Source organism: Globicephala melas, chromosome 15 (genome assembly GCF_963455315.2).
Source record: "Globicephala melas chromosome 15, mGloMel1.2, whole genome shotgun sequence".
Taxonomy (NCBI): Eukaryota; Metazoa; Chordata; class Mammalia; order Artiodactyla; family Delphinidae; genus Globicephala; species Globicephala melas.
In genome coordinates this window covers 57301512-57324000 of record NC_083328.1, presented here as the reverse complement: position 1 = coordinate 57324000, position 22489 = coordinate 57301512, and the positions used below count along the sequence as shown (strand labels likewise).

At 53.6% G+C, this 22489-nt stretch overlaps 3 protein-coding genes across 6 annotated transcripts; 2 read left to right on the top strand and 1 right to left on the bottom strand.

The window, feature by feature from the left end:
- Positions 1-1700: 1700 nt before the first annotated feature.
- On the bottom strand, positions 1701-9316 carry CPXM1 (carboxypeptidase X, M14 family member 1). Of its 4 annotated transcripts, none has more exons than XM_060284523.1 (15): positions 9040-9316; positions 7701-8028; positions 6247-6408; positions 5950-6059; positions 5703-5842; positions 5507-5597; positions 4731-4881; positions 4558-4646; positions 4107-4230; positions 3823-4019; positions 3556-3735; positions 3174-3471; positions 2861-3000; positions 2107-2209; positions 1701-2005 (listed from the first exon to the last, which is right to left on the bottom strand). In XM_060284523.1, exons 2-15 carry the CDS (start codon positions 7870-7872, stop codon positions 1767-1769), a joined length of 2196 nt encoding a protein of 731 aa, XP_060140506.1. In that variant the 5' UTR covers positions 7873-8028; positions 9040-9316; the 3' UTR covers positions 1701-1766. The 4 variants fall into 4 exon arrangements, with proteins under 4 accessions (XP_060140506.1, XP_030703357.1, XP_060140508.1 ...); XM_030847497.2 differs by lacking the exon at positions 9040-9316 and adding an exon at positions 8221-8520; XM_060284525.1 differs by lacking the exon at positions 7701-8028 and having other exon boundaries at positions 9040-9315.
- Positions 9317-14057: 4741 nt separating this feature from the next.
- On the top strand, positions 14058-14642 carry C15H20orf141 (chromosome 15 C20orf141 homolog). The gene is given in 3 exon segments (XM_030847552.2): positions 14058-14127; positions 14130-14319; positions 14405-14642. Coding segments are annotated over 3 exon segments (498 nt in total).
- A 571-nt stretch (positions 14643-15213) lies between these two features.
- Positions 15214-15854, top strand: TMEM239 (transmembrane protein 239). The gene is made up of 2 exons (XM_060284137.1): positions 15214-15251; positions 15333-15854. The coding sequence occupies exon 2, from the start codon at positions 15399-15401 to the stop codon at positions 15852-15854; it is 456 nt and encodes a 151-aa protein (XP_060140120.1). The 5' UTR covers positions 15214-15251; positions 15333-15398.
- The last annotated feature ends 6635 nt before the right edge of the window (positions 15855-22489 follow it).

Sequence of the window (22489 nt, the reverse complement as noted above, 5' to 3'; positions counted from 1 at the left end):
GAGAAATCTGATTCCAGCCACACCAGGCAACCACAAGTGATCACAGCTGGCTACTGGTGGCCACAGGTGACTGTGGGCTCCAGCACCAGCACCAACATCAGGCTTATAAACACCAGACCAGGATTTCCCTCGTGGCGCAGTGGTTAAGAATCCACCTGCCAATGCAGGGGACACGGGTTTGAGCCCTGGTCCAGGAAGATCCCACATGCCGCGGAGCAACTAAGCCTGCGCGCCACAACTACTGAAGCCCACACGCCTAGAGCCCATGCTCTGCAACGAGAAGCCACCACACTGAGAAGCCCATGCACCTCAAGAGTAGCCCCCACTCGCCACAACTAGAGAAAGCCCGCGCACAGCAACAAAGACCCAACACAGCCAAAAAATACTAACAAACAAAAAACCCAAACCAAGGGTGTTATCAGCTTCCTGACTTCTAAGTAAAACTCCCTTCTCCCTTTTTCTCATCTAGCTCTGCCAACATCTTTTTTTTTTAAAGACTGCATTTCCTTGCTTTATTTGCATATACAGACTTGATTTTTTTTTTAACAGTTTCCCCAAAGGAATGTGTCTTGCTTATTACTGACATTTGGTATGTTTCATTCATTGGAATATATATATTTTTTATTTTATTTATTTTTGTCTGCATTGGGTCTTCGTTGTTGCGTGCGGGCTTTCTCTAGCTGTGTCCTCCGGCTTCTCATTGCAGTGGCTTCTCTTGTTGTGGAGCATGGGCTCCAGGCGTGCAGGCTTCAGTAGTTGTCGTGCATTGGCTCAGTAGCTGTGGCTTGCAGGCCCTAGAGCACAGGCTCAGTAGTTGTAGCGCCCGGGCCTAGCTGCTCTGCGGCATGTGGGATCTTCCCAGACCAGGGCTTGAACCTGTGCCCCCTGCATTGGCAGGTGGATTCTCAACTGCTGCACCACCAGGGAAGCCCTCTTCCAACACCTTAATACCCAATGTCCAACATTAAATTCCCCTCTTCTTGAAATATCTAGAGTGGGTTATTTTCGTGGCAAGATACTGACGGACACATAACTTCCCCTTCAATCTGAAAGAAATGAATCGAATGCTGTCATTTACCAACACTCTCCAAAATGGCTGGTGAAGCAAACCCAAATGCTCTCAGCTGTTCTCTCTGGTTTTCTCCTTGGAGCTGTCCCTGTCCACACCCCGACACCATACCCACCTCCCACCTAAACTTCGAGAACCGTCACCTCTATTGCATCCGGACTGACCCGCAGCGCTGTATTTCACTCCCATGTGTACACCTCCCCGGTCTCTGCTCCCACAGCAGCCAGCCTCCACCTTGGCACGCTTGTCCCCTCTTGACTGGGAGCCCCAGGAGGTTGATGGGCACTGTTTATCCTTGACTCCTTGCATGCTTGGCACTGAGCAGGTGCTTACAGAATGTTTCACATCACCAAGTGGTGTCTGCCGCAGAAGTTGATGGGTTGAAGAGTTGCTCTGTCAAGCCCTGGTTCAGGAAGAACCCAGGTGGGATCCTCTTTCCACACTATTTTTCCAGAAGTCGACTGATGAGAGTATACAAGTGTGTGCAGAATAGGATCGGGGAAGCTGAGGCCTGGCCCAGCTGGAGGACCTGGGACATAGAGACCACAGGAATATTGGCTGAGGTGCCAAATAGCTTTAATGAGCCTGAGCATCTTTCCCCCTACTTTGTCCCTCCCTCCCAACTCTCCGTGCCCCCTCCTTCAGTTCTGGACAGGTCCAGCCTGCCCAAGGCTCTGGGGCTCTTCGGCTAGAGGTGTTAATTCTGTCCCCTCAGTCGCTCCAGCCGCCTCCGAAGGTCCGGGGGCACCTTGGCCCCAGCCGCCAGCAGCTCTCGAAGTCTCTGTTTGGGAGTCTTGGTGAGGTGGAAATTGCAGGGCACAGGGCCCTCTTCAAAGGTGACCCGGCAGTTCCGAGTCGCTGCGTGGTAGCCCTCAGCACTGGCAGTCACCACATAGTCCCCTGGGGTCAGCAGGCGCCAATAATCCCCGCCCCATGCTGAGAGGAGTGAAAGGCAAGATCAGAGTCCAGTGGTCCTCAGCTTCTGACCCAGCTAAAGCCTCCCACACCTCCCCCCATCCCCTCCCCCACACACCCACCCGTTGTTACATCATGGTTAATCCCATCCACAGCAATGACAGCATCAGCAATCCCAATCTCCGTGTCCTTGTCCCTCACAACTCCGGCAATGCCCATGCGCACCTGTGTGGGAAAAGGTTATCAAAACCCCTTTCCTTCTGTGTGAAAATGTGGACTTCAGTTCATTTTCTGGCTCTGTTTCCCACAAATTTGATAGAGGTGGTGCGTCTACTCTGTTTCTACGTGACAATACTCTGGTGAAAATATCTCCTTATTGACAAATTGCATCTGGAGTGGGAGAACTATAAACGCCTGGCAGGAGGGCATATCTATGGGCTTTCCCGAGTTCAGTGACTCTTGTTATTGGCCTTGTGTTTTAGAACTCTTGGAAACTATACTTACGGAGTCATTCCAAGGGACATGAGTTCTGTGAAAAGTGAAGTGTCTATGCCAGGGCATTTCCTGCACTTGCAAAATCGGACTGTTCTGAGAACAGCTCTGGGTCAGCTCTATGGACCGTTGCCTGGACTGCTGTCAGGTCTATTCCCACCTGCTAACAATGTCTTACGCCACCCCGCTGGCAAACCGTGATTCCTGTCCTGTATCCCTCCAAGTCAATCTGATGCTGAGTGAGTGTGACCCATGGCACCTGTGAGTCAGAATGCTCAGCCTGACCTTAGGCTCAGCTCCCTATTGGGAGTTGCATCAACATGGAGAAGAGACCAGTCAGGAGTGACTCGGGCAGGCTGGGCACAGGGGGGATTCAGGTCCGACCTGTTCCAGGTAGGTGAGAAGGGCATCTTTGTTGTTCTCCCACTCCTGGCGCAGCTCGTTCTCGTGAGGAAACTTGTCACAGGACAGCTCCACAGTGACCTCAAAGCAGTTGGTGTGTAGGTAGCTGAAGTCATTCATGCCTAGGGGTACCGCAGACACTGGAGCCTAAAGGGGCGGGATGGGAGCCCTGCCCTCCTGGTGCCCTCCTCTGGGACACATTCCTGGTGACAGTTGACACCAGTGGTTATGTGAGAGCAGACTGTCTTACTGGGCAGTTATGGGGACGGAGCTAACCCCACCCTTGGGCACATACTCCCAGGAACTGTGTGCCAGTCAGCCCCGTTGATGATGTTGCCATACGAGGAGAAGTCCTGGCTGTGGCAGGGTCGGCGATCTGGGTCCTGCATTGCCCAATTAGTGCCAGCATAGACAGTGCTGAGCCAGCGAAACACTGCCTCATCTGGGGTGGGCGTGAGTTCACGGGCGGCCCACGGAGTCCGAGTCATGTCGAAGGGGTAGGACACCACGAGCTCACCCCCGTGGAGGTTGGCACTTAGCACAAAAGGGATCCGTTCCATCCACTTGATCACTGCCCACGTTTCAGGAGCCACCTGGACAAGGGCAGGTCAGGGGGGTGGGAGACAGAGACAAAGGCCCCTAGGGTGGCCCTCCACCACTGCCCCCAGAATACTCACAGTGGCATTGGGCAGGGTGTAGTAAGTAGGCAGTGGCAGGTGATGGTTGGGGACAGTGTCAGGCACCAGCCCATCATCCTCTGCTTCCCACAGTGGTGTGTTGAGGTCAGCAAAATTATGGTTAAGGTCAATGCCCTGATGGTTCCAGCGGCCCTCTGCCCAGCCCACCAGCTCCGAGCCCTGCCAGGGACGAAGTCTGTTCAAGCCAAGCAGGCTCCAGGCACCACGACGGAAGGAGCAGGCTGGCCCTTGTGCCAAGTGGCCTACCCGGCGGAAGGCAGTCTCATAGCCGTCAGGGTTCATGGAGGGCAGCAGGTGAATGCGCGTCTCGGTGAGCAGCCGGGTCACCCGCGGGTCCCCTCTCAGGAACTCACGGCACAGGAACTGCATTAGGAGCAGGAGCAACTCCCGCCCCAGGGCCTCATTCCCATGCATGCCGGCCACGTAGCGCACCTCAGGCTCTCCTGGGAGCACATAGGTGCTCGCAACTGGCTCGTGCCCCTGTCCCTCCCCGCCACTGTGCCCACCTCTCCCACCCCACCTGCCAGTACCCAGCTCATGCTCCCCAGGCTGGTCTGACATTTCCATCACATACAGCTTCAGGCCCTGGTGGCTCTTCCCGATGCTGTAGACGCGGGTGATGTTGGGGCACTGCTCGTTCACCTGCTTCATCAGCTGGGGGGTGGAGTGCACCTCCCATGGTGCAGGGCATGGGAGGATCAGACCCAGGGGTCAGACCACATGTGGCCACGGAAGGACTTCAAAAGCTTGTGGTGGCCCATACAGATGGGGACACCATGGCACAGTACAGGAGTGGGCAGCAGCAGACCAGAAGGAAGGGTCAGAATAAGGGAGGCGCCATAACAAGGGAAATGGGGGCAGTTTAGGGGTCAACAGGAGGGTGAGATGAGGGTGGACATGAGGGCAATCATGTCCAGTTATGCCCTGGTAGGCGGAGGACCTGAGATGGGCAGATCCTCCCACCTGGGTCATAGTGGTTACCTTCCTCATGGCTTTATAATCATGATGCCGGAAGTCCAGTGTGTCGGAGGATCCCAGCACAGGGACCTCAGGGAACAGACCATTAGGATCTGGTAGAGGATGAGTTCGCAATAAAGGGGGAGTTCCCAGTGGAGGGTGCGCCCTGCCCATCCAACCCTTGTCTTACAGCCCACCTGAGACTGGGCAGGCCAGGATCTCTGCCCGGAGGCAGGATGCACCTCCCTGGAGCCAGGTCTGGGGCAGCAGGCGAATGAAACGGGCCACCTGCGGCTCAGGCAGGAGGTTCAGCACGGGTGTCTCTGGGTCCGAATTGGCAGGAAATACCTGGGGGCATCAAGTTCTTTGTAAGGGTGGCTTGAACCGCAGCAGCCAGCCTGGCGGAGGGCCCAGGGAAGGAGCTCAGGCCGCTGAGCTCACTGAAAAATCCACCCCGGTAGGCTCAGCTGGAGACTTGCCCACTATGTCAAACACAGACCGCTGCCCACAGCCTTTGCCAGCAGGCAGCCCTAGGCAGCCACGCTTTCCGTTTTGGTCACAGCTCATTAGACCAATATGGCCATGTGACTCAGGAGCAGCCAATCCTGGAGGTGGCCAGGACCCCACACTGTAGCCTGGGGTAAAAAGGGGTCATTGAGATGGGGAAGCCAGAGCTATGAGGAGGTGAGAAGTGATGCAAGGACCAGGGGCCCATCACCAGAAAGGGCGTTCCAGCAGGAGGCTGTGGCATGGAGGAAGGATTTGGGGAGGATACAGGCATCCAAAGCAGCCTGCCTCCCAAGGCTGTCTGCTGGGTGCCACCCATCCTGACAACAACCCCCCTTCTCCTGGGATGCCCAAGTGGACACTGTTCCTTGCCCTCAGAGGAGCCCCAGCCCAGCCCAGCACCCTACAGTGGGCCAGGAGCCCAACTCTCAGCATAGAGGGCCCCAGCCACCATGGGACCTCTCACCGCGTCCATCCCACTGCTGCGATTCTTACTCCCCCACCAGGTAAGGCTGTCATTGCTGAACTGGACCTTGTATGATGTGACCCAGTCATACCTGGCAGGAAAGATGGGTAGAGATGATGGGTGGCTCCCAGGACTCCCACCCCAGTCCTCCTGAGTCTGCCCATGACTTCCCTGGTCTGGAGATATCCTGCCTCACCTCCAGATGGAGTTCCTGCCCTGTGTGATAATGCCTGAGAAGCGGGTGGGGTGCCTAGCATCCACCTGAAGCCAGGGCTCGGCATCCTGCTGCTCGGCACACCAGGCACCATCAAAAAGGTCACCATCCTCGAGGCCTGACTGTGGGCACAGGACATAGTCATCAGAACCAGGTAGGCAGTATGGGGTAAGCCTTAACCGAAGGTGGGAGGGGCACGTAAGGAGGTCCTAGGGGTTGCCTTGCTGACCTGGATGTTGAGCCGTCCTCGGTGCGGTCCAAGACCAAAGGACTGGCTGCTAGATGCATCAAGCTGGTTATCTGAAACTCGCAGGGACTCCAGGCCCAAAGGGGGACAGTCTGGGACAGGGACAGAGCAGTAAAATGGGACCAGAGAAAGAGTGGTCAGGGCACACAGGAAGCTGAGCCTAAGCTTGCCAGTGTGTTGGACAGGCTGGGGGCATGTCTGTGCCCAGGAGACCAAGAGCTACATTAGTTTGTGCCCCAGAGACTGCAAGTCTGGGCAGGGCCCCTGGAACGGTGGTACCTGGTTCTTGCTTCTCGGGGAGGTCAAGGGTCCTTGCGGGACTGGTGGTCACTGAAGCCCTGGCAGTCACCGGGGGTCTGGGGGGAGTTAGCTTCTTTCGCTTCTTCATGATGATCTTTTTCTTCTTGATGACTCGAATCCGGACATGCTGTTCTGAGGTCCCTGGGGACCAAGGAGGCAGAGCACCAGGGAAGGAAAGGATGACACAAAACCCCAGATGGAGAGGTCTGCCAGCCCAAGAAAGCCTGCAAGTCCACAACAGGCCCCACCACACATATCCAAGAACCTTGGCATGGACTTAAAGGCCCACAGTCTGACCCCCAACCTACCTCTCCAGCCACTTCCTTGATTCCTTCTCCCCTCTGACGGCTTGGCCCTCACCAATAGAGAGCTACACTGCCACTAGGAACTATCTGCTTACTCCAAAGAGCTGAATTTGGTTTTTTAACTCCTTCTTTGCCCGGCTGTCCCTTTCCCTGTCATCCACCACCTTTGATTTTATTGCCTAATTCCCATTCTTCCTTTGCATCCCAGCCCAGATACACTTCAAGGAGCCTTCCTTAGCTCCAGACTCGGTCTCATGCCCCAAAGCCTCTGTACCACCTCCATCATTATGTTTGCCGTCTGAGCTGAGATGTCCTGTCCTCAAATCCATGTCTGCCCGGGTGCTCAGGCCTTCCAGAGCTGGACCCCTGCCCTGCCTGCCCTTCAGTACAAAGTATTCATTGCACAGGGCAGGTGCCACTAGTTCCCCACCCAGCCTAGCTCCACAGATGCCCCTAGAACATGCTGTACATTTTTGTGTTAGGTGCCCTGTGCCTTTGCACAGACTGTTTCCTTCTTGGCTGCCCTCCTCTTCAGCTCTTCCTAATTCAGAGATACCCTTCAGGACCAGTTCCACTTGCCTCTCCCAAGAAGCCCTCCTAGGCTGCCAATCTCCTTGCTTTCCTCCTCTCTTACTCCCACATCTGAAAAGGTGGGAAGTCAGGCAGCCTTCCCCCTCCCTTCCCCAGGCAGTGCCGCGTTCTTCCTGGCAGAGAGCTCTTCTTCCCTTCCTCAGTTCTTTCCTTCCAGGCCCTGCCCTCAGTCTTGCTCTGCACCCTCCTCCTTTGTCTGCACCTCTTTCTCCCCTCCTCCGGGCTCTGGCCTCAGTTTCCTCATCTGTGAAAAGGGAAAGTTTGGGGCTGGAAGAGATAGCATCCAACTGGTTCCTGTCCCAGGACTGCTGACTTGGTTTGGCAGGGAACTGGGGCTGCTGACTCAGCAGCCATTGTACCGGGCAGGGAGTGTGTGTGCGTGGGGAAGGGTCGCCACACAGGCGCTGGGCACGGAGTGTGGCGTGTGTGGCGTGTGTGTGGTGTGTGTGCGCGTGCTGGGGAGGGGTCGCCACACGGGGGGCAGAGGAGTGGGACAACCGGCCCGCGGAAGAAGCGGGCCGTGGGTCGGAAGCTCACCGTTCTTGTTCCCTGCGGACAGTTCTGCCTGGCTGCTACGCGGGGCCGGGGTCGAGACCGGGGCCTCGGTGGTCGCGGGCGACGCCAGGCCCAGCACCGAGGCGCCGGACGCCCCCAGACTCAACCCGACGGCAGGCGCGAAGGTGGCCAAGGCGAGCAGGAGACCCCACATGGCTGGGTCCAAAGCGAGGACACGCGCTGGGCCCGCGATGGCCGGTGGGTTCGCCTCTTCCTGCTGGGGCTCGGGAGCCCCCCGCCCCTTCCTGCCGCCGCCGCACGCCCCCTGCGGCCTTCGACACGCCCACAGCCCGCTAGTTGGCCTCGGACCCTGGAGCCGAGGGGTAGGCAGGGGAGGGGAGAGGAAGGAGCGGGGAGGGGCCAGGGCTGCAGCCCAGGGTCTCCGCACCCGCCGACCCTCCCCCTCCCTCTCTGCCCCGCGCCCCAGCCCCCTCTCTCGGCAAAGACCCTGCACCCTGGATTCCACGCGATCCTGTGCGCCTGTCCCACAGTGGGCACTTACTGTGTACCATGCCCCGTGCCAGGCGCTTTACCCGTGGCCTCTCAGACAAATCTCATCTTACAAACTGGTAAACTGAGGCTCAGGGCGGCTAACTGACTTAGCCTAGGTAGCGAAGCCGAGAACTTTGGGGAGGAAACTACAAACCGAGAGGGAAATCTATCCAGTCAGAACCCCCTGCCAGGACGGGTGGGACGGAAAGAAGGGTGAGAGGAAACTGAGGCGGCGGCTGGGGTACGGGGTTGGGGAGGGCTGGCTCTCCAGGAATTCTTCTGAAGGACACCCAAGGGGCCCAGCTAGAGGCGGTGCTTCCCACCCCCGCACCGCGGCGCCCCGCCTCTCCTCTCTCTTCCTTTCCCCAGCCTCCTCTCCTTTGCTCACCCGGCTGCCACGTTCCGGGGTTACATAATCCGAGTAGAGGCGTCCAAGCCTATGCCCAGCGGGCTGGGGCAGGGGGTGGAGGGCGAGGCTGATGCATGTCCTGCCCTCCCCCTCCTCACTCTCCTCTGGGAGCCGGCAGCCCTGGTCTGTGTCTTCGGAACCACCTCCGACCCCGGGATTCCAGGGCGCAGGACCCTCCCCATCCCCCTCCGAGGTCCCCTTTGGCTCCCCAAACCAGGGTCGCCTCCCCAGAAGGAAGGCATTCGTCCACTGTGCGCCTCTGGCCGGGGCTTTGCCTTTGCAAGGATCCCGCCAGGGAGACACTGCCATCCCCAAGTAAGAAGAGATGCCCAGAGGTGGCCGGGAATCCTCCGGAGTGCGCGGGGCCCCTGAGCAAATGTTTTCTGCAAGGTCACTACCCATATGAACAATTTGAATTACCCTAAATCAGCGTGTCAGCACCAATCTCGTCGGATCTCTCGAAAGGAATATGCGCTCCTGGAACTGAGACCCACCCCCAGAAAGAACGATCTCATAGACTCGAGTCCCGGAGCTCCTCAAGGCATTTGGTCCACGCCATGCGCTCTGGGTAGAGAACCCCCGAAAGGGAGAAACTGGGACAGGGCCCCCGCGGGTCCTGCTCCCGCCTTAGAGCGCCCCGCCTGGACACCACTGCCGGGACCCAGTCACCAGAGGAGGATCTAGAAAAATTCAAGGAAGGCATGCCGAAGCGGAGGGTCCCTGAAGCGCCGGGCCGAGTCAGCGGCAGAAAGACGGTACTGCGGCCCCAGGCTTCGCAGAGGTGGGAGGCAGGGAGAGGCTCTGTGGAGCTAGAAGCGGGTCTGTACAAGTCCTGAGGACTACTCCACCTCCCGCCAAAACCCAGTCTGCCCACTTCACGGGCCCCACCCTCATCCAAGTTTCACAGAGTGGTGCGAGAGGGTCGGGGCAGAACCTGGCTAGGACAGGTCAGCCTCCTGAGGCTCCCACCTCCTCCAAGCCCTTCCCTACACCGCAGCCAAATTGTCCTAGTGCGCTCACCTTCCAGGCTATTCCTGAAAATGTCCTTCCCCACCCACAGCTTTCCCACCTCATCTCCCTGTGTTCTCCCCCTGGCTCATATCTCTCCAGTCCCACAGGCATTCTAGCTGTTCCTCCAATGCACCAGCCCCATCCAGCCTCAGGGCCTTTGCACTGGTTCACCAAGTTTTTATCCTATCACTCAGATGGCCTTTCAATGTTACTTACTTCCCTGACCATTCTGACAAAAGTAAACTCCAGCCTCCACACGTACTATATCCTCTCACTCTGTTTTGTTATTGATTCAAGGTACTCAACCCTCTCTGAATATATCTTGTGTTATTTATTATGTGTTCTTTGTCTGGGTCCCCACTCCCACCCAGCAGAAGGTAAGCAACCCCACAAGAGCCTTTTGCACCCAAATGTTCACAGCTGTACCTCAGGGCCTAGAACAGTGCTTGGTCTCTAGTCAGTGCTCAAAAAGTATGTGTATAATATGTTCAAGGTTAGAGGGGACCCAGCAGGGCTGGAGGGAAGCTGGCCTCCTCAACAGTGCCAGGTTTTACAGGAGAGGAGTTGGCCAGCAATGAACTGGGAGACATGCCCCCAAAGAGACTGGTGGGACGGGGCATGCTGGCCATCTCCCACCAATCTCCCACCTCCTCACACCCCTTCTAACTTGCTCATCCCTTCTGTTCTCCCTGCTCAGCTGCTGCCTTTGGCCCTTGCCATTTGGTTGCCTAGAGCTGCAAAGGCACCAAGTCCGGAAGCAGGGTCTAGAGGTGGCGGCTTCCAGGGTGCAGGTACTTGCACAGCCAGATCTCTAGCCCTGGGAGCCAGGTGGAGGCTTTTTCGTGGCCCCCCGAGAGCAAGGCTATGTTGCAAAGCACAAATGAGCAAGACTGAGCTGGACTGGGTGGAGATACCTGCCCCAAAGGGATTTTGGCTTAAGGGATGGTCTGGGACTCTCCTGGTTGCTCCCCAGTGTGGTCAGGTGGCTGGAGGCAGAGACGATAGATGACTTTGGTGCCACACAGGCTTAATGTCACATCCTACTTCTGCTATTCATTTTGTTTGCGTATCCTTGGGCGGTAATTTTACCTCTCGGAGCCTCAATTTTCTCATCTGTAAAATGGGAACAATAATATCTTCCTCTTTGGGTTGCTGTGAAGTGAGATAATATGTGGTTCTTGGGGGCCACTACCAGATGAATTAAAGGTAGGGAAACAGCGTAACACAGTCCTCTTGCTCCCACATACGCAGATGGAATAAAACATTATCAAGAGAAGAGAGGAGGCTATGTGTCTGGCTGTACAAATTGAGAAGTAGGCAAATCTGCTGCCTCTCTGTGCCTCCTAATCTCCTGTCCCTGGTACTCACTCCCCACTAAGTGCTCTCCCTATGATGCAGGTGAGCTTTGATGGGCACTCCTGTGGCACCTAGAAGCATCTCCCCACGTGCCCGTCTCCCCTCACCACTACCTCCCCCAGCTATCTCTCTTTTGTACATCAACGTCTTCTAGAGCCTTATTCCTCAAAGTGTGGCCGAGGACCAACAGCATCAGCAACCCCTGGGAGCTTGTTAGAAATGCAGAATCCCTGCCAAGACCTACTATATCAGAATCTGCATTTTAAAAAGATCCCCAGAGGATTCAACCCCAGGAGATTCAGGTGGGCTGAGAAGCATTAGATGGAGGTTTAGAGCAACTCCATCTAAAATGCATGAGATTCACAGCTTTCTGAGGTTGATGGTGTCTGGAAATTTTATCTCAAGCCGTATGAGGACATCCACGTAACATTAGGAAATTGGTATTTCATTCATCCTGGGAGGGTATATTCCTGATCTCCACCAAAGGACCCTATATTGATTTGCTTGTTTTAAATGAAATCATTTTAATCGAAATACTACAGAATATAATTTTTAAGACCTTTTAAAAAATTATTTATTTATTTTGGGTACACCAGGTCTTAGTTGAGGCATGCAGGATCTTCAGCTGCAGCATGCAGACTTCTTAGTTGTGGCATGCATGCAGGATCTAGTTCCCCAACCAGGGATCGAACCTGGGTCCCCTGCATTGGGAGTGTGGAGTCTTACTCACTGGACCACCAGGGAAGTCCATGCAGAATATAATTTTAAAGGTAAATCACATATAGGCCTATAACAGAAGATTCTTCTCTATACTTCTCTATTCTCAAGTCAACCACTTTTAGTTCTGTTTGTTATTCCTTCTTGTATTTACCTTTATGCTTCTATTGCTATTTCTTGGATTTTTATGTTTAGATGTTATCTGTGGATTTCCTGCTATGGAATTAAGGATTTCGCTTTCCTACCACCCCTCTCCGCAACATACACCAGAATACACATACATCCTGCCATCCTCCCAAAAGAACTAAATCACTGGAGTCAATATTCAGTGCTTATATTATGACCATGTAAAGATTATTGTTCAACTTTTTTTGTTCCCTGGAGTTAGCAAGTACTTTGTTTTATCATTTGCTTGGTTTTCAAGGCACTAGTTGCTAATTCAATCCCAAAGCTTCCAACAGAACTAAACATTTTGCATATGTCTAAAAACAGCAGATAGGGACTTCCCTGGTGGCGCGGTGGTTAAGAATCTGCCTGCCAATGCAGGGGACATGGGTTCGAGCCCTGTTCTAGGAGAATCCCACATGCTGCAGAGTAGCTGAGCCCGTGTGCCACAACTACTGAAGCCCGCGCGCCTAGAGCCCGTGCTCTGCAACAGGAGAAGCCACTGCAATGAGAAGCCCTCATACAGCAACGAAGACCCAATGCAGCCAAAAATAAATAAATTAGAAAACAAACAAACAAAAAAAACCCAGCAGATAATCAGTTTCATTTTCTTCTGGAGACATCCCTCCTGGAGCATCTATCTTTTGATTCCAGGCTGGGTTGCTTGCTTTCTTCACCTGGAAACATAGCTGATGTCCCAGGTCTTTCTCATCACCACTCTCCTGTGTTTAGCCTCACTTCTTTCTTAGTTTAGTTCCTTATATTTCTGAAGCACATGCTCCAGTAGCTTCCTAAGAAAGAGTGTATGCAAGGTCAAGTTTTTGAAACCTTGTTTGGCTTAAAATGTCTTTATTCTACCCTCATACTTGATAATCGTTTAGACAGATATGTTACTAGGTTGTAAATCATTTTCCCTCAGAATTTTGTGGGCATTGCTTTATTGCTCTGGGAAGACTCAGAAAAAGGCGATCAATGAATGGTTCCAAGGGCTGGGGGCATTGGCTCTATGACTGTTGAGCTCACCACCACCAAAGATGTCAAGGTCACCAGGCTTGAATCTTTGAACAGAATCCCCTGGAGGCAGATATGCAGCCGGACCCTTGCTCTGTCTCCTCCTCTCCTAGGGCCTGCATGGTCACTGTCCCCCTACCCCTACCTCCATCAGTTTTCCTTCGAAGTATGATATGTGAACAAGGATTAAGTTCTCTCAGTTATGACCCATTTCCACTCTTGCCTCTCAAGTCACTAAACTGAGCCTCTGTAACCATTTACAGATTATTAGTGGAGATAGGTTTCTTTTCCAGGTGACCAATCCCTTCATACATGCTCATTTTCCATAATTTCATTCTTGGAGGGTGACCGTAATCTCCAATTTTGGGGTTACTATGTTGTAGCCCTCTTGCAGTCATTCTCTGTGCCATTTCTGGAATGCCAGTATCCAGAACACCTCCCACAAACAACAATGCTTCAAACAGCTAAACAGCCCCTTCCTGCCCCACCCCCATTTAGTAGGTCATGTGGGAGCCCTGCCCCAGAAAGCCTCTGGTTGCTTCCTGGCAGAGTCTATCTCTGCATTCCAGGACTGCAGTTCTGAAAAATCCCCCACAGGGGATTCCCCCACAGGAGCCCACAGGCCTCACCCTACTTTCAGGGGAGAGAGCTGGGGACAGACAGATTGAGTGACTTGCCCCTGGACACCCAGCCCCGGGAACCAGAGAGACAAGCAGCCCTTCATCCTGTGGTAAGCTGCCCAGGTGGTGATGGGGTTATAATGCCTTCCTGGCAACTCAAATCCCCACCGGAGGGCCCTAGGGCGGAGAATTAGCAAAGACAAGAGGATTAGTCTTAGCTCTCAAAAGTCAGACCTCCCTTTGGCTAAACTCTGCCTAAGCTACCCGCTACTTATGAGGCCAGAACCAGCATTAGCCTGCTCCTTACCCCAGGTCCCCACCTGGCAGTAGGTCACAATGCTCCAGCCGCCCAACCCACCAGAATGGCTGACTGAAGTGGGAGGGGGTGAGGAGGGTTTGGTGGGTGGGTGCGTGGGGAGGGGGAGATTTCTAAGGAGCCCAGCTCCCCACTGCCTGAGCTCACCCTTGAGTGTCTGCCAGGGCCCCACCCCTTCCCATGGTCCTCCCCCCAATACTCCTTCCCAGCCCTAGTCCTTCGTGTAACCTCCACCTCCCTCCATGACCCGCCTCTGCTTACCCAGGTCCGAAGCCCTTGCTTATCCTGTCCCAGTCCCTTCCAGGGGCGTGGGTGTGGGGAGGGATCGGGTAGCCCAGTGGGTCCATGTGTGTCCCCCTGGGGCCCTAGCCAGGCCCAGGTCCTGGACAGTGTCCTAGGGCTGGGGGCACTGGGGCTGACAGTTCGGGCAGTCTTTTCCACAGCTGCCTCAGCCTCGCTGCTGCTGCTACTGGTCAGCTTACTGGCCTTCGACCTGCTCCACCGGTAAGTGGACAGCAGCCTGGCAGGTTGGGCAGGTGAGCAAGGGGTCAACCTCCCAAAGCCCAGCTGCCACCCTTTCTCTCCACAGGCCTGCAGGTCCCACCTGGCCACAGCACACACATCTCACAGGGGGCCAGAGTCAGGGGGCCGGCGAGGGTCCAGGGCAGCAGGAGGCTCCACTCCTGCCCACAATGGCAGCCACAGGATGACTCAGCCTCCAGGAGGCTCTGCTGCTGCTGCTCCTGGGCCTGGGACTACTTCTGGGAGCCCACGGCATGCCCTTGGCACTGCTTGCCCTGGCTTTCTGCCTCCATCCTTGGGCCTGAATGCCCTCTGGAAATACACTGACCGTGCTGTTTCCTCAGGCCTCCTTTCCTCCACTCTGGTCTGGGAAGGTGGGAGGATACTCCTTTATCCCCCAGCCTGCACCTACATTGGGGGACCTCTGAGGTCTCCCCACAATGTGGACAGTAGATACCTAGGTCTGAGTCCGAGGGCATCAGTAAAAAGTGAGATAAGGGACGGGGAGCCCAGTGCAGGGAATGGAGCCATCTCAGAACCTCTAGGTTAGGGGTCACTATTCTGGCCTCCACTGTGGTTCTGGAGAATGAGGGTCCAGAGAGAAAGAACTGCAAGAGAGTGGAGTGGGACTGGATATCGGCCAGCAGGGAAAGGAGGATCCAGAGAGGTCTTTCCACAAGAAAACATGAGAAACTACATCTGTGGGCTCACCAGGCTCCCTGCCAGCCTGGAGGGTCCATGAAAGAGGCTCAGGTAAGCCTCACATCCTGCAGTGTTTCCTCTCTTGGCTGGACCCCACCCTAGTCCAGGTCACAATGGGGCTCCTTTGGGAAGGGTGGGGACAATGAGAGTGGGGGCTCCACTCTGGCTGGGCGCTGCAGGAAGCAACATGACCTAGGTGGCTCTGCCCAGAGGTAAGACCCATGCCCCAGCTCAAAGCCCCACCACACCCATGCTGGTACCCTCCTGACCCCTGCACCCTCACCCACCCTAAGGTGCCAGGCATCTCCAGGGCTGCTCCTGCAGCTGGCGTGGCTCTCTCCCCAGGTGCACCAGAGGTGATGCAGCAGCCGCGAGCGGAGACGCATGCCATCGGGGCTGGTGAGGGGCCACAGCGTGTGGTGCCCTGGTCGGCCTGGGTCACGCGGGAGGGCTGGGTGCGCTGGTGCGTGTGCCATGTGCCCCCAAGCTGGACACAGTGGTGGACCACATCAGGCTGGCGGCAACCGCTGCAGCGTGTGCTGTGGGGTCTGGAGGGGATCCTCTACCTGCTGCTGGTGCTGATGCTGTGCCACGCGCTCTTCACCACCGGCTCCCACCTGCTGAGCTCCTTGTGGCCCGTGGCAGCTGCAGCGTGGCTCCATCTGCTGCCGGCTGTCCTGCTGCTGGTGCTCAGTGCCCTCCCCGCCCTGCTTTTCACCGCCTCCTTCCTGCTGCTTTTCTCCACACTGTTGAGCCTCATGGGCCTCCTCACCTCCATGTCTCACCCAAGCCATGCTCAGGACTTGGACCAATAGAAGGGCAACCCCATCCTGCTGCTTGTGTCTGTTGAGCCCTGGCCTAGGGCCTGAAGCCCAGGGGAGAGGGAGGGCAGTTGGGACCAGGGCCTTCCTGCCTCAGCAGGCCCCAGACCTTCAGGCCTTAGTTGGGACTGGTCAGGGCATGCATGATGTTGCTGGAACTGGCAGGGTAGACTGTCCTGACCTCTGGGCACCTCCCTCAAGCTGATGCTGCAGGTACTTGGGGTGCGGTGGCAGGGACTTTGAGAAGAGACATTACGGCAGAAGGCTTAGCCAGGGGCAGAGCTTGACCAAGCCGTCAAGAGCTCCCACACGCATGTGGTGACACCACTGGGGCCCCCTTAGCAGCTGGCAGCATCTTTTTTTTGCAGCTGCTCAACTGTCTCAGCTTCAGACTTATAGAGAACTACTTGGGTACCTCTGTATTTGCCGTTCCCCCCACCAACCTCCTCTTTCCACTTCCCCAGGCTCTAGAAAGGGCCCACTGACAGAAACTTAGCTGGGAGAGGTCTAGCCAGAAGCCTCATGGGACCTCAGCCAACTCACCTTCCGGACCTTTCTGCCCAAGCATTCCCCACTCCCTAGACTTCCTACCTCCTGCCTCAGTCCACATCCCCACCTCTGGGAAATGGGCCAACCAGTGTAGTGAGGTTCCCAGAGAGCACCTACTCTTTAAGACTCCTGAGGTTTGCTATGGAAAAACAAACAAGAAGTCCCATTTCACCCACCTATGCAACGTGTGGCCTTGGCCAATTAGTTTCTTTGAGCTTTGGTATTAAGTGGGTCCTGTCATGGAGCTGTTGTGAGTCAAAGGCAATAATACCTATGTGTGAAGTACTTTGAAAAGACCAGAAAACTGCACGATATTGTATTGAACTCTAAATAGCAGATAGCTTCTCCAGGCCTTCAGAGAAATGTTCTGTCATGGATACAACTGGGGCCCTACCATGGTAAACAGCGGATGGACGAATGTGAACAAAATGTAAAAGGTTGTATGCCATGAAATCTCAAAATATGCAGGTGTTGAACTCTTCTGATTGTGAAATGCTTGGGGCTGGGGCTTGGTGCCAGGAAAAGTCTTGCACAGCTATGTGAGTGGGGAAAGCACAGCCCACGGGTTTCTAAAACCAACCCAACAAGCTGCTTACAGCACCAGGAGGGCCTTGGAAGGTGGCATCCCTTGATGCCCAGGATGCTGGCTGTTCACACATCAGCTAACCCTCCAAATAAAACAGTGAGTGATCAGTTACTACAGGTAAGACATTTGATAGATAAGACCCACCACCTGACCCCCACCTCACTCCAGACCTCCACCTAATCCCTGACCCTCCCCAATCTAGTCTTGACCCCACTATATACATAACCCTAAAATCCCTGTTCCTAAATCCCTCAACCAAAAGGCCCCTCTCCTGCCAGCTAAATACTCAAGCCCTGGTGACCAGCCCCTAGAACCCAGGTTCATTTTTGCTAAAACCCATTCGCTGCAGAGTTTCCTAACTCTGGTCATCTGGCCACTAGTCATCAACAGCAGCTCCTGAAACCCCAGACACAGTCCTCCTTTTTTCCTTTCAGTTCTCCCTGAAATATGACCTGGTAGCAAGGGCAAAGGGAGGACATGGAGGTGGAATAGGTTCATGGTTAGCACAGGCTCTGGTGTATTAGCTGAAGCTGGGTTTGAATCCCAGCATTGTCACTTTCTAGCTCCATGGCTTTGGTAAAAATTGCTAAGCCTTCTTGAACTTCATTTTCCTCTTGGTTAAAACAAAGGCAAGAACACCTGTCTTGGGGCCCCTGTGGGGCACTTGGTATGTGAGGCAAAGTTTCTGGACTGACTCCTCACACCACAAACTGTAGCTATGCTGTTACCATCCCATTTTAGAGATGAGAAGTCAGGCACAGGATAGCTACTTGCCAATGGCAAGGCCAGGTTGTTTGAGTCCTAGTCCAGCCTAACAGGCTACTAAAGGGAAAGCAATGGAGGAGATATAACCTAACTGAAGACCTCAGGGCTTCTCAATGCCTGTTCTTTAAGCTTCTGTCAGAGATGAAGCCAGGATGCCAATCTTGGGCCCATCATTGACTTGGCCGTGCATTGCTAGCCAGGGACATCACTCCAGAGCCTTGGGGCCACTCTGATTGAGAGAGGAGGTTTCAGCCCAGACCAGACACGCTGGGGGGCAGGATTTTGGCAGGAGCAAGGAGAAGGCCTTCTTCCCTTCCCCACACAAATATATATCTTCTACCCTCCTGCGTTGCTGGTGTGGGGTAGGGTGGCACAGCCAGACTGGAGAGCAGATAGGCAATACTTACCAAATTAGATCAACACATACCCTGTGACCCAGCAACCCAAAATGAATTCTCACAGAGGCCCATAATGGCCTTGTTCCTCAAAGTGTGGTCCCAGGGCTAGCAGTATAGGCATCACCTGTAAACTGGCTACAAATGTAGAGTCTCAGGCCTCGCCCCAGGTGTGATGAATCAGAACCTGCATTTTAACAAGACTCCCAAGGGATAACTTTGCACACTGTGAGAAGCGCTGCAGGTGAGGGGATATGTTGAGGGGATACGTCTGAGAATGATGATTGCACTCACTGGTGGTGGCAGGAAATGGAAAATGTGAAACACGGTGGATGAGCACTGTGGAGAGGAGGCAGCAGTTAGAAAGGGTGGAAGCTATATGGATTGATCTTGAAATCCTAGCGTTGAGTGAAAAGAAGCTGAATGAAAAATAATGCAATTTTTTTCACACAAACTTAAAATGCATGCCAACAAAACCAGACACTTTCTTCTTCTTCTTCTTCTTTTTTTTTTTTTTTTTGATAAGAACAAAAAATAGAATGGAATGGCGAACTCTAGAGCCAGCCAAATGGGATGGATGGAGTACACAGATAAAAGGAAATAAAGTGAGGGACCTTGCAGAGAGGGAAGAAAAACATAACTCCTGAAATTACTTTAAATGTAGACAAAGTCATCCATTTAGACTTAAAACGCTTAATAATGCAAGTCTGGGGAGAATGAACATGCTAGAATGAAGTTCTAAGCCCTTCCGTTTGGGCCAAGAAGGGAAAGCTGTCCCACTGGCCTCAGTGACCTGGGAGGCTGGGTGAGTTTTCTTTGCTGGCCCTACCCCATCCAACCCCGCAGCGGGCTCAGATGGGGTGGGGTTCCAGTAACGCTTGTGGCCTGGCCAGAAAAATAATCAGATCAGGCGGAGCATAAAGAACCGGAGTGGAGGAGGTGTCAGCCGCGAGGGGCCTTGCATGTGAGAAAGCGGAGAGAGGATCCACAGCGGCATACACGCACCCTGGGGGAGCGCCTAGGAGCAGGAGCGCCCGGTAGGACTTTCCTCTGCCCCAAGGACCGGGGAGCAATGAGTAGGAGCGGCCAGGATGCGGGAGGGTCAGAGAGGGCGGTGTCAAGGGGGATCATAAGGCTGGGGGCTCCACTTGAGCTAGAGTTGTCAGTGGCCACCCTAGAGGGAAGAAGAGGGGTCTCTGGAAGCAGGCGGTGCGGTGCCCAGGGAACCGCTCAGGACCAGCTACGGGGAGCCTGGAGGGGGCGCTCTCACCCAGACGCTTCTGTGCCGGGGAAAGGGGGCGGCCTCGCCCCCGCTAGCGGGTGAGGGGAGCAGCACTGCTCGCCGAGAGTCCGTGGTCACAGAGAAGGAGGGGGCCGACTGGATCCTTGGGGGAGGAGGAGGAGGAGAAGACCTGCGCTGCGCGGGGAGGTTGCCCCAGGGGCGACCTCTAGGCTCAGGTGCGCGGGAGAGGGGTCAGGGCGACGGCTGGAGAGCGCCGAGCTCGCGCGTTGACCGTGGAGGCACAGCTGGGTGCGCATGGGCCTTATGTTGGGAAGGAAATCCCTAGCCTTGCCAGGGATCAGAGGGCTGTGGGCACCCACATAGGGTAAGTGCTAGCCACCCCCGTAAATCAACACCTCCCCCCACCTCCACTCCACCCCCGGAATCGCAGCCCCTTGACTCGGTGCATGGCTTGCTCCCCTAGCGGAGACCTCCAGCTCTGGCTACGAAGAGTCGGGCTTGGCTGGGTGTGGGAAGGAAATGAGGAGGGGGAGAGGTATCTCCCGGGCCGGGCCGGCAGTGGCGGAGAGGGTAGATCTTGGGGCCAGGAAGGAGCATCTCCGGCCCACTGGCGGCTTCATTGACTCCTCAAAATCTCCTTAACCCAAAACTCTAGCCTGAGTTCCCCAGCCTGAAACCCAGAGGCATCGAGGGCAGAGCTCATGAGAATCCAGGAGAAGGAAGGGCCCAATCTAGCTGGCTTCACTGTCTCCGACTGCTGTCCCAACCCTAGTCTATTATTCCATCCTTCCGGGGGTAAAGACCTGTCTTTTGTAAGGTTCTGTCAGGATCTGGATGCAACCAACTTTGGACAAGTTATTTTCTGCTGAGCAAACATTTCTATTACCTTTCAAATATTTTCCATCTTCAAAATAAAAGAACTTAGGAGCTGTAGCTTTTATCATATTTTCTGGCCTGTGTCTTCAAATGTCTAAAACCAAAAAAGTTTTTAAAATTGATATGTGATACTGTATACTTGCAAAATATTTGTAACATATATGTAAGTTGTGAAGCCCTCTAAACCCAAGGATACCACATCCATCTAAAAGCCAGACGTTATGAGAATAGGTCCTCTTCCTTTGTGTTCATCTTCTGCCTATACAAGCTGGAATTCCCAGACAATGGTATATGGAATTGCTGTTCACAGGTAACTTTGACTTGATCCTGATTTTAAAAGAACCGCTTTTAAGTTTCCACCATTAAGAATTACTGTGGAGTTTTGATAGTTAACTTTTATCCAGTCAAGGAAATTCCTTTCTACTCCTAGTTTGCTAGTAGCAGTTTTGATCATGAGTGGATGTTGAATGTTAAAAAAAATTTTTTTTTCTTCATCTACTAAAAGGACTACTTATTCTGCTTTATGCTGTTTATATGGTGAATTAAATTTTTAGGTGTCTTTTTAATGTTAAACCACTCCTGGATATCCTGATTCTTTTTTTTTTTTTTTTTTGGCCAAACTGCACGACTTGTGGGATCTCAGCTCCTGACCAGGGATTGAACCAGGCCATGGCAGTGAATCCTAACCAGTAGGCCACCAGGGAACTCCACTGGTTCCCTTTTAATTGACATATAATACATACATTTCACATATGAATAAAATGCACAAATATCGAGGGTATGGCTCAATTAAAAAAATTTTTTTGCCCTCACTGCACGGCATGCAGGCTGACCTGGGATTGAACTCATACCCCTGCATTGGAAGGGCAGAGTCTTAATCACTGGACTGCCAGGGAGGTCTCTGGCTCAATAAACTTTAACATATTTGTGTGTCTTTGTGTGGCCATGTAACTACCAGCCAGATAGAACTTTTCCATCACCCCAGGTAGTTCCATCATGCCCTTTCCCAATCAATACCTCCCCCAAAAGGTAACCACAATTCTGATTTCTATCACCATAGATTAGCCTATTCTTGAAATCATGCAGAATAAAATCATATAAAATGTATTCTAGTTTCTGGCTTCTTTCAACATTATATCTGTGAGATTTATCCATGTCGTTGCATCTATCAGCATTTGTTTTCCTTTATTACTATCCCATTGTATGAGACGAATATCCACTCTCCTTTTTTAAAAAAAATTATTTGTTTTTGGCTGCATTGGGTCCTCGTTGCTGTGCGCAGGCTTTCTCTAGTCGCGGCGAGCAGGGGCTACTCTTCATTGCAGGCTTCTCATTGCGGTGGCTTCCCCCCGGCTGCGGAGCTCAGGCTCAAGGCACGTGGGCTTCACCAGCTGTGGCACACAGGCTCCGCAGTTGTGGCTCACAGGCTCCAGAGCGCAGGCTCAGCAGCTGTGGCACATGGGCCTAGTTGCTCCGTGGCATGTGGGATCCTCCCAGACCAGGGCTCAAACCAGTGTCCCCTGCATTGGCAGGCAGATTCCTAACCACTACGCCACCAGGGACGCCCCCACTCTCCTGTTGATGGACATTTGGCTTGTTTCCAAGTTTTGGCTACTATGAAAAAAACTTCTATGAATATTCTTGCACAGGTCTTTTGGTAAATCTGTCTAGATGTACTCATTTCTCTTGAAGTGAAATTGCTGAATCACAGAGTACATAAATGTTCAACTTTAGTAAATGCTGCCCAAGAATTTCCAAACTGATTTGTACCAAGCAGTGGTTCCACTGCGTTTTTCAGCCTATCCACCTAATTCACTGTTTGGAGTTTCTGCTCCTTCCTGGTCATCAGATATGGTATTTACATTTGTTTCTCATTTTCACTTTTGCTTGGGTGATTTCTGAGAGGAGGAGGGTTCTAATCAGTCTCCCACATGGGCTCGGGAGCTTTTTGTTTAGTTCCAACCACTTAATGAGTGTCTACCATGTGCCAAGAAATTGTGCAAGGTATGTATCTTGTATCTCCAGGAGCAGATGAGTGTTGAACATACACATGAATGTGTGAGACTGGTATAGGTGAGATCTAGCCAGATTCCAAACTGCATATAAAATATTGACAATTTCAACTCAGCCCTTGATATTGCCCAATCCCAAAGAGCTGCTGACAACAAAGAACCCCTCCAGGGTCTTTGTTAAGTACACGTGTGTTCTGGTGAGG